General features: G+C 35.5%; 1 protein-coding gene across 1 annotated transcript in view; it reads right to left on the reverse strand.

Annotated features, from left to right (window-relative positions):
* The window catches only part of NUFIP2 (nuclear FMR1 interacting protein 2), a 28982-nt gene that overhangs the window by 8482 nt on the left and 8478 nt on the right, over positions 1-12022 (reverse strand). The window contains exon 3 of the mRNA XM_027130493.1: positions 1731-1763. Coding sequence (XP_026986294.1) covers positions 1731-1763 — 33 coding nt within the window. The remainder of the gene's footprint in view (positions 1-1730; positions 1764-12022) is intronic.

Consider the following 12022-nt stretch of genomic DNA (forward strand, 5'->3'; position numbering starts at 1 on the left):
AAATCCCCAAATGCCCATGTTCAAAAAACAAATCCCAAATAACCATCATCATGTAAACTCCTTTTATGAAAACACAATTTAAAGGCCATTTCCTCTTTGTATCAACACATGTGTGATTCACTTTTTCTCAAATAAATCCACCTCAATGGATTCCCAGCATAAAGGTCCTCGAGCCAGTGAGGGGCCTCAACGCCTACAGGTTAAGAGGGTTGAGTTCAATTAACCAGGACAATGTGCTTCTCCTGATTATAAAAGTAGCACATTTGAAAAAAGCAGACAAAGGTTAAGTCATCAATAATCCAATACTAAAGTAAACACTTAGATTTATTTTCTTTTGTTCTTCTCAGCAAAAGGAAGTCAAAATTTATTTAAGAAATGTGGATTGTCTATTAAGGAACTGTTCAAGAAACACCTAGCACCAAAAATTTCAGGTTAAATTAAAGCAAAACTACCAGTTCCGTCCTAATTATTACTTATTTCTTCCCTCTAATTTCCCATAGCACCACCAGACTTTATCCTCAGCAACAGCAAAAACCTGTGGATATCCTAGGTTGAAGTATAAAACAGTCAGAATGTGTCTGGGCAAAGACTCCAGTGTTATTTTAAATTCCCATTATTTATCTGTATGCCCCCCTCTTCTGGAGAGCAATGTTTTTATTACATACTATGTCTATCTACCCTAAGAACTTTTTGAAGTACACATGCTTTAATGAAAATAAAACTTGTCAACCTAATAGAAAAGTATAAAGGCCTGAAAATAATATCGAAGAATTCAAGCTCACCTGAGGCTAAGAATCAATCTAACTTAGTCCAGAAACAATATCCTTTCTAGAACTCCAAGGGACATCCATTAGCAGCTTGCCAGGAAGGCAACGCTCAATTCTTAATAGTTAATAACCATTTTAGAGTAAAAAACAGGTAGGTCTACTTCTGCAGGGTATATTTTCTAGTCTATGTTTTAAATGTGTGTTTGAATAAGGAGGTACACAGAAAGCAATTCAAAATAATTTAAGAGCTTGCTAGTTATTTTCAGGTCATGGCTGTGTTAGACAAAAAAGACCTGGCCTAAGAATAAGAGAGAGGATGGAAGAAGAAGCAATGCTGGAAAATCGGGGAATCTTACTTTCTAGTCCGGACACTTTCTAGTTTATATAGTAACCCTTCTGTGCCTCAGTTTCCTAATTTGTAGTAAGAAAACAGAATTTCTAATGCCTTCAAGTTCTGAAATTCTAGGACTTTCACATTCATCTGAAATTCACTTATTTTAACTAGCAAGGTGCATGGCAAGTGGGATCCTGCCCTGTAAGTGGGCTTACAGGGCTCTGAAAGCCAAAATCTATTATTAGTGACTGACTCTCCAAACCAATACTCACTTTATTTCAGGTATCCCACAACTAACATATTTTATTGTATTTGGAAATAAAGCACTCAATAATTAAGATAAGCAATTTTCAGTTTTTTTAAAATTCCAAATTATCCAGATGTGGATTATCCAGTCCCTCTGCCCTCCTGCTACTCACATCTTGTCTACGGGAGTGAAGGAAGCTAATCTGCTATTCTGTAGATTTCTAACCTTCTTTGCAGAGAATATACAGTACAAATAAGGTTTTTAAAACAGCTAATATTTTTATGAACTATGAATTTCAGTTCTTAGGCTACCCTTTGTCTATCACACAAATACAGATAAAGACTGGCCATAAGGACATCTTAGGTAACCTAACCATTCTTACCTTGCTTCTGCAAATTCCAAACAGATTCCATTTCTGCAAAGAAGGAAAAAAAGGATTACTTTTATACACCAAGTTTTGTAGAGCAAAGTTTAAAGCTATGCTTTTCACTTTAAACCTAAAAAACCTAGACGGATTATTGCTGGGCTGGCGGTAGGGCTGGGTTCTATGAAACCCAGACAAAATATTCATATTTTCCTTTAATTCTTGAGCGTGTCATTGAGATGGCCTTAAATGTTGATTACAGAAAATCAATTATTACCTGAAATCAAATTGCCAAGAGAACAATCTGTCTGCACAAACAGTAAAGATATGCACATGCATGCTACAGATAAAATGATTTTTTGGTAATAGCTCATTGTTATTAAAAAACACCAAGTATTTTTTGTCAACCCATCATCCTTCAACAAGGTGCCGACGTCTTTTGAATGAAGCATTCATCAAATTTAATTAAGCTTGACACTTAAAATGCCTTATTAAAATTTTACTTAACTCTGTTATAGGTAAGTAGTTCTCTCCTACAAACCCAACCTACTCTTCTTAACCCATAAGGTCAAAATGTCAATCCATACCTATTTATTAATAACACACAACCCTTATCTGTTCCAATTCCATTCAAATGTGATCATTTACAATGTGCCTATTTTAGTATCTTAGAATAAGGGAAGTAGGTACATGACCAAACTGTAGTGACATACAGAGAGAGGGCAAGAAAAACTCTACCTGGAAGCATAAGAAAAAGCTTCACAGAAGGGATATTTGAAGCCTTGAGGAATAAGACAGTAGACGACTATTACACCACAAGAACCTAAGAACTGTTCCTTGAAAGGAGATTAATGTAAACAAAAACTACTTAGTAATGGGAATGACCTATAACTAACACTGAGAATAAGTGCTCTTCCACGGCCCTATAACTACCATTTTGAAAAGACAAAAAGGTGATTTTTATTCTGTATAACTGGACTGTCTGTAATTGTATTCTATAACTTATCAGCAACCAATTATAGTTAAGGAAAAATAAAACTGGAGCTCATTAATATCAGATACATCTGAACATGGGTTATAGTTAAGGTACAATATAATAGCTCCCCAGGGCTAAAAGGAAGTAAGTGTCGTCTAGATCTAAAATTATTACTTTCTGTTTTATGTGAATGGATGGGGTCAGGGAATGGTAGAATCACATTCTCCCTGCCCCCACCCCATCAAACTCACTTCTAAAAAACCTGCTAAGATTTTTTGAAAATTTGTCAAAATTGGATGTTTGGAGTAATGGGTTAATTATTCAAAATGATCAAAGAATTACCCAGATAAAATCCCATTCAAGGTATCACAGCAATTCCCTGATTAAACAAAGACTGGGAATAATGCACTGGTTGCCACTTGGTCCAAGAGCTTAGATGGATGCTATGGCCTTTAAATTGCTGAGCAGATGCCCATCTAAAGATTGGCAGGAAAATTCCCATCTCCTAGGAGGTCTAAGGAGAGAGAATTGCAACCAGTCTAATCTGGGAAAAAAAAGAAGATATATCAGGAAAGGAATTCTAGTCATGGCACTCATGTATCTATCACTTCAATATAATTTCTAATCCCACTAGTTTCAGGCAATTAGGAGTAGCTGCAATAGTCATTAGAGCTGTTATCTACAAACTTCTGCATCTCAGAATGGCTTACTTTAAGAAGTCCAAAGATAAGCCTTCCTTTGGTTGACCTCACTACAGAAAAAATTAATCCAACCACCTTTCCCCCTTTTAAAGTACAGAAATCTCCCATTTTGCAACAGATAAATTCCTGAGTTGTGTATACACAGATTACTTGATGCTCATTATTTAAAGTCTGCTTAATGCAAAGATACATCTATATTTAGTTGTATGTTGAGAAAAGAAAAGAACAATAGAACTTTTCATTGTTATAGCCCGCCTATGCTATAACATTTTCCTTTCTCTTCCCAGCCGAAAACCTCAACCTGCCGCTGCCCCACCCTGTTTTTGTGGGGGGGGGGGGGGAGAAGGGCACTACATTCAAGAGTCACAGTAGCAGCGTACTATTGTACTTCTAAAGCTGAGTAAACATACACATTTAGAATAAAGACAAAAATAACTATTTGCAAACATCCCATTTCTTTAGTGGATTGAAGACATTTCCTTAGCTTCAACTAGGACATTCAGTTTTACATTCTACTCTAATAATTTTAAATTATTTCTGGCAAGAAAATTTTATTACCCTCAAATATGGGCTCTGGAGTAGTGAATTTGACTATGACTCCTGAGGAGGGAAAAGGGATGCTGACTTAGCTAAAAAATTAGTCATGGGCCAGCCTAGCTTCCAGCCAGGAAATCAGCATTATCTGCAGTGTTGTACTGAGAAATAAATGCAATTCCCCTTCCTGCTATTTAATATCAATTACTTCTGTAACTAGTAGCAACTTGATCTCCTTGACTAGAATTTAATGTTTCCATGAAACTCCAAGTTAAGATGAAAAAGAAGGGGAAATAAATCAAATATTGTTTGCAGGATTATATGCCAAGCTTCAACCACTCTAAAAAGACTAACAAGAAGCTAGTGACAGAGAATACATGGGAAAGAACTGAATGACATTTTGCCCTCTTTTAGGTTACAAAAGTTTGGATTCAGACATTAAATATGAAATGAGTTTCTGTTTAACTTTATAACAAGAGAAGCTGAACAAGTATAAAGAAGCCTACAGAAGGCACCTTCAACTATACAGAATCATAACATAGCATAACATTGATCTTTTTACTTTTAACACTGCCCTCTTCTACACACATGCACTCACACACACACGTCTAACTTCCCAGTTCTTTTAAAACAGGAATCACATCATCCAATTATGTAAACAGTTATTGAGAAACAGCCACAGGGCCAAACTTGGTAGGCAATTTTGTCATGATTCTATCATTTAAACTACCATCACCCAAATTTGAAATTTTACTGTATCAAAATTTTAAAAATTCAAATATTTAGTAATGCCACTCAAATGAATAAAATGTAACATTCAATTTTCTAAAGCAGACTACCTTCTATGTAGTTCCCTATCTCAAGGCTTCCTGTAGTAAATGTCCAATTACCTACAAGTTCTTAATTCCAAGTGGACTAAAAAGCACTACTTAGGGGATAGGGATATAGATGCAAAAACAGAAAGAAATGCTCTGCCTCTGTGAGCTTAGTAGAGTAGGTAGGTAGCTTTTCTAGGTAGAAGAAACATCAGCACAAACAAAGCTTGATGGTATTTTAAACAAGGTGTGCTAATTTAAAGCAGTCAGCCAACTGGGTTCTACATACCACTTGTTTTTGCAAATAAAGTTTTACTGGAACAGAGCCACGCCCACCGCTTTTGTGTACAAGGCTGAACCAATAACAACAGAGACTGGCTCACAAAGCCTAAAATATTTACTATCTGGTCCTTTATAAAACAAGTTTCCTGACCCAGGCTTTAGCAGTCACAGGTAATTTAGTAAGTCACTAAGAGGAAAAGATTCAGACAAAGAACAACACTATTCAGGGAACAAAGCTGAAAGTCATCAAGAAGGAAAGATTTAGACAAAGAAAAATGCCTTTTTGCTATTTTGGGGAAAGAGCACGAAGCATTCATAAAGAAAAGTTTGTTATTTAATTACATCGCTGAAGGGAACCTACTGAAGAAATATGAGGTTATTAACTAAATATTAGGAATGATTCCTCAAGGCAGCTGAAGAGAATGGATGAAATGACAATACAGAAAAAGAGCCCAGTAAATGTTACTGCATAAGTAAAGAATTTAGGACAGTTGTATTAGAGATAGAAAAGAATGGAGATGTTAGAGAGGATCCATATAAACCTAACGATAAGGGTTGTATTTGTATTGTATGTTAATTCACTGAGAGAGAAGGCAAGAAAGAAAGAGCAGGTTTTGGGAAAAAAATGAATTCAGTTTTACAAACACAGAATTGGTGTGATGTTGAATTGAATATACGTGGTCTGAACTCAGCAATAAAAGCAGCTGAAGAAGTCTTAAGCTTAATTCACAGCAACAGAATTAAATGAGATTACCCAGGAGTTCAAAAGCATGAAAAGGGGACTGAAGGAGCACCAACATTTGAGAAAAAGAGAATGATACCAGGAAGGTTATATCAAACATACAGGAAGTAGGAAGAGTGGGTAGAGTTAAGGAAATGGAAACTAGAGAATTCAGGGAGGGAGTGTTCAACTACTGCAACTCTTACCCAAGGTTAAGACATTTGTAACTTTCTAGTTACCTATCCCCTTTTCTCTAGCCCAGTGCCACTGCCCTGGTTCAAGCAGTGGTATCCTATGTACATTTCTGAAGTTGTCTTTTAACTGCTCTCTTATGCAGTTAACTGAGCCTCACTTTCTATTTTCTACACCATGGTTATAATTCTCTTCCTTTAAAAATATAAATCTGAAAGTGACCACACTGCTCAAAACATTTCAATGGATTCCCACTTGCCTACATGGAGACTGGTTCTGTGTATGTCTCATATAAAATTTATTTGTAGGGCGTCCTTGGTGACGCAGTGGTTAAGACTCTGCCTGCCAATGCAGGGGACGCAGGTTCAAGCCCTGGTCCGGGAAGATCCCACATGCCACGGAGCAACTAAGCCCATGTACCACAACTACTGACCCCGCGCTATAGAGCCCGCGAGCCACAACTACTGAAGCCTGCACCTAGAGCTGGTGCTCCGCAACAAGAGAAGCCACTGTAATGAGAAGCCCGCGCACCGCGACAAAGAGAAGCCCCTGCTCTCTGCAACTAGAGAAAGCCCGCACGCAGCAACAAAGACCCAAAGCAGCCAAAAATAAGAAATGAAATAAAAAATAAATTTCTAGCATTTGACACAGTGGCTGATACATTAATAAATTCAATGACTAAGTTAAAGATTTAACTTGCACCATTCACCTTCCTTGAAACAAACTGAATAACTGGCAATCTTCAAACACTATTTCACTTCCACCTAAAATATTCTGACTCTCCTTCTACAAATAAATAAGCCAACGTTCACTTCTTTTTTGAATCCTGACTACCCTCATCCCCTGACCCCACCCATTCACCTTAGCAGTTTCTCTATATTCTAAATGCATTTTTCTATAGAGGAATGACACTAGTAATAAATTTCTTTCCATATGTTTCCCCATCAGACTGAGTTCCTTAATAACATGAACCCTCTCTTTTCATCTGCTTATCACCACACACAGTGCTTGACATAGTAAATAAATATTGATTTGAACGGAATACTACTCATAAATCAGTCAAGGAAGTAATAATATAGAAAAGTAGTTTTAGGTAGACCCATTTGAAACTGCTATTATTCAACCTGTTTTGACCTACAAAAACAGCAATTTCATATGGTTCAACCAAATAGATTAATCTTCTAATTCTAAAATCCTTCAAAGAAAAAGACTGAAGAGGGTTAAAGCTAACTAAAAGCTTAACTGTTTGCCTTTAAAACTGAAAGATACTACTGTCCCAGTTTAATAGAACATTTAAAAAAAATCATTTATAAACATTTTAAGAAGCACGTAATGGCTCCCCACAAAAAGAAATCATATATAAGGCAAAACAAGCTGATTCCCACAACTGAGAACCCCCAGATCAATTTATCAGTAATCATGCCTTCCAACCCCTTATTAAGACATTTTAGATCAATTTCTGTAAAATTCTGCAAGGGTGGTGGCATAAATTTAAATTCTTTTTCTCTAGTTTAGATTTACCTGTCTTTTGATGATTTCTGGCTATCCCAACACTGTGTTTTGCTATCCTGACTTCCTCCTTCTCAACCAGTCACTGTACCTACCTACCTATTCTTTTGCTTGTCAGAAGTTTCTCCCCACCCTTTTCTTTTTCTTTTCATTTTGACTATACCCATAAAGAAATACCGTACATTTTCAAGTAAAGTTGATTAAGGTAGTTGTTAAGTCACCACCTTTTCAGTAGATGCTTAATGAACTCTTCAGTGTATCAATCTCAATCCTACATTCCCAATTTGGAGCAACACCAACAGACAACAGAATTGTCTGGACAACCTCTAAATACACACAATCGAAACTTGGAGCACTTATTCTATTCCAGATTACTTTTAAAGGTTAAATATAAAATTCAAGTTGCTTACAATGAAACTGCCACTACTATGAAAGTAATAGACAATTTCTGTTTTTATAGCATGGGTGATTACTTCCCTCAGGACTTCAGCTAATGAAATCTAGGGGTTAAATTTTAGCTTCTATTAAATTCCTTACAAGTTACCTTCCAGATTAGTAGCAAATTACTGTACTCATAAAGCAGAATTAATGAGAAATCAAGTACCCAGTATGGATGTTAAAATGGAAAGTCACTGGGAAAAAAGGATCTCACACAATTATTAAGAATTACTTGTCACATACGTTCCTATATGTTCCATATTACAGAAAGGGGAAAAAAGGACTCTTCCCAAATATAGGATATTCAGCTAGGACTGAAACCAAACTCAAATCTGCAGGTACCTATTAATAAGAATATTAGAAAGATAGCTTTGATGGCACAATTATGGAGCAAATGCAATACAGTGAAAAGGCTTATTAAGCACTGTGTTAACGGGAGAAAATTTAATATTCAGATCTTTTTGTGAACAAATATATAAACTGTATGTATAGTTCCCATCAGTTTTATGGATCAATTTAATTAACCATAACTTGCCTCCTCAATATCCTGTTTTCCTTGGGAGATTGGGATTGACATATATACACTAATATGTATAAAATAATAAGAACCTGCTGTATAAAAAATACATAAAAATTTTTTAAAAATCCTGTTTCCCATTATCCTGCAGATGTAGAAATATTTATCAGTTCCCTCTTGCCCTTACCCAATCTAAAAACTTTAAAAAAAATAAATGTTTGTTCATTTTTGGATAAATAATACATTCACATGACTGCAAATACAAAGGGGAAACCTTTGTTACTTCTCTGCCAGGACTATTCCAAGAGTCTGACTAATCTTTTACTTCTAGTCACCAGAAAAATGGTTTCTAATCTACTCTACAAATTGGTGCCACATTAATCTACCTGAACAGAGATCTACAAGTCAATTGTTTAATACCAACCCAGTTTTTACAGCAGTTGAGCACAATCTGGTAACACAAAACAAAGGCTGATATACTTATTTTATAAAATTAGAAAACCCAGGCCTAAAAATGATAAATGATTTGCCTAAGTACATAGGAATTAGGAATAGCATTAAAATCCCTGTCTTTTGTCAGTTTAAATTACTTCATTCTACCTGCCTATCTCCCTGATATTCAGTGGCTCCCCCTGCCTCCAGATGGAAATTAAAAACCTCCATGATCTGGCAGCAATTTACCTTCCTTCTCTTTTATATCCCCTCACCACATCCAAAATGGATATCTTCCTACCTTACTTGTTTTCCAACTTTTCTGTTGTTTATCTTTCTGTTCTCTGTATTTCCATTAAGTCAAAAATCTTACCCCCATCCATCAAAATCCAGTTCAAATGCCACTGCCTCCAGGAAAACATACCCTGCATTTACTCTTCCTACCTTTACTCCAGTAAGAAACTCTCTCTCCCCCAACTAAAATCTCTTATTTTTATCTTTCTTATGACATTTAAAATCCTTGCCTTAAAACTTGTTTATTGCTTTCTCCTCTACTGAAGTTCTTTAAAGGAAAAGACTCATCCTGTGAAAGCAAGTCTTTCACAACTAGGCCTATGGTAGGTACAACATTAAGAGGAAAACAAATTATTGCACAACTCCTTAGAAGTACAGAAAACTGTGACAGAAAAGAAAAAAAAAAGAATTAAGCTGAGGAAAGTTCTCTATAGACCTAGAGTCCCAATCCTAGTCGGCAATTAGAACCACCCAGTGAGTTAAAAATTTTTTTCAATCCAGGACCCAACTCAAGTGGATCAAACCACTTATGCCAAAAACCTGCCACCTGTGGAGGTAATACATAAACAATTTTTTAAAATTTCATGCAATAGCCTAGAGCTGCCTTAGGAATATTTTATACTAGACAGCTTTCATTTTGACTCACCCCAACCATCAAAAATTAAATCTTACACTATTTATCTCCCCTGCGTCTCTATGTGCTGGGTAAATTTTATCAAATCAAATTATTTAATGAATACTCCAAAATGTCAGCATTTTGAATGCTTAATATCCTTTAGTGCAGTATTAGCCAGGCAAGATAAATTAACTGGTTTAAATTAACACATTAACCACACAACTCACACCAATCAATGTTACTTCTTGGCTTCAAATGACTTTAGACCATTTCAAAACTAAAGATATCACCTCAGAAAGTTAGGATCTAGTATTCTAAGCCTTTGACAACAAATCAAAGAGTTCTACTAACTAAGCATTCTGAGTAATTACTTTGAAGGTGGCAATGGTTATACGTCTTGGGTATGTGCATTAAAAGCCATCACCCTAACATACTCAAAGTATCAATGAGTAAAATGCTGATACCTGGAATTTGCTTTTAAAAACTCCTAAGAGTGTGGAGGTGGGTAGATGAAATAAGAATGACAATGTTTTCTAAATGTTCAAGCTGGATGATGGGCACATTGGGGTTCACTGTACTATTTGGCTCCATTTTTAAATATACATAAATATATTTATATACTTATATATACTTAAGTTTTTCATAATCAATTAAAAAATTATCACTTTAAAGTTTTAATTCAAGTGTCACTTGAGATAAATAGGAGAAGAAGACCTACCTCTTAACTTAAATACTGGTACTGCTATGTCATGGTACAATATTCCCCCCAAAACCACAAAGATTACTTCTTAAGAAGAGTACTTCTTAAGAAGACTTCTTTTCTTAAGAAGTCTTACTTCTTAAGAAGTTAGTAGCATATTTATATCAAAAGCTATAAGAAAAATCCCAAGAACAAGAATTCCCATCAATTCCTTTTTTATGCCTCACTGTATCTTCATTTCACATCCCTCAACTAAACATTCAGATTTTTTAAATCTGCAGTAACTAATGTTTAAGACCACAGGTAATTAATATTTAATCTAAAAAATGTGCCATTCCTGTCGAACTGACATAATGCACCCTCCTACCCACTATTTCCAAATAAAGTTGCTGAAGGGCTTATTTTTGAAGTTAGGATGTATGCACAGAACTTCCAATTCTAAGTCTAACTTCATTCAACTTACTCAGTACTAGTTTACTTTTGAACATTTAAAGATCATACTAAAGGATCAAGAAAATAATACAAGTGCTCTTTTAAAGGATAGTCCAATAAGCCCCACTGATTATTGCCTCTTTTAGAATTTTAGAACACTTGAAAAAAGGGCAAGCCTTCCTTTAAGAAAAAGATCTTCGTATCTTCAAAAGGTTGTGACCAAAACAAATTCAAATAAAAGAAAAATTAGTGACCTAATGGATTTGGTAGGAATTCAAAGAACCTGCCACTTTGGGACCTAATTGAACTGAATATTACCTGTTTGTTCTAGGAAGCAAAATAAAAAAATCAATACCAATTTCATCTCAATAATGTCCAATTACAAAACTCAAACTGATGCACTTTACTAAAGCAAATCTTTCAGTTACCTCAGCAAAAGTAAGTACAACTGCATCCATGTAGGGGTATTTAGCTTATCTAAATACCATGGATTTCACAGTTAGTTAGCCCATCTATAGGACAAGTGCATACACAGAATACCTAAGAAAAAACAGAAGTTAATACTGCCATTTAAAAAGGCCTGCATTTCTCCATAATAAACATCATACATAATACCAACAACCAAGCTCCCAATGGAACAACTTGTCCCAGAATTTTTCCAGGTTGTGGGAGAACATAACACAACCAGATATCTTCTCAGGCTCACACAACCACCACCAGTATAAAGTAAAGATTTTCCAAGTACAGCGGTCTCTGGAGGGCAGATGGCACAGAAAATATCAAAAACACCCAACTCCCCTGGCAGAATTTAACATATAATCAATGTCTTAAGAAACTAAGTATTTCTTTTTTACCCTAACTTTCCTAAAAACACCCAGCTCTTGATTAACGCGTATTTACTTCCGAAGAGCAGTGCTGGAGAAAAGTGAAAACAGGTAATTTTATCTGCCAGGATTTCTACTCCTAAACTCCCAGAAGGCAATTCTACTATTTACTCCTATTTTTTAAAGGAAGAAAAATTTAAAAGGATATCTGCTTATTTTACTAAATGTCTTACAATCTGCAGCTAAAGTATGGAGACTAGGTAATTTGCTTAGAAGTCACATAAATAGCTTTGTTATTCATCTATGAGGCAGTGATTCTTCCAGGGA

The sequence above is a fragment of the Aethalodelphis obliquidens genome, unplaced genomic scaffold (genome assembly GCF_003676395.1).
Source record: "Aethalodelphis obliquidens isolate GAN/ISIS:26980383/991018 unplaced genomic scaffold, ASM367639v1 scaffold38, whole genome shotgun sequence".
NCBI classification, from domain to species: Eukaryota; Metazoa; Chordata; class Mammalia; order Artiodactyla; family Delphinidae; genus Aethalodelphis; species Aethalodelphis obliquidens.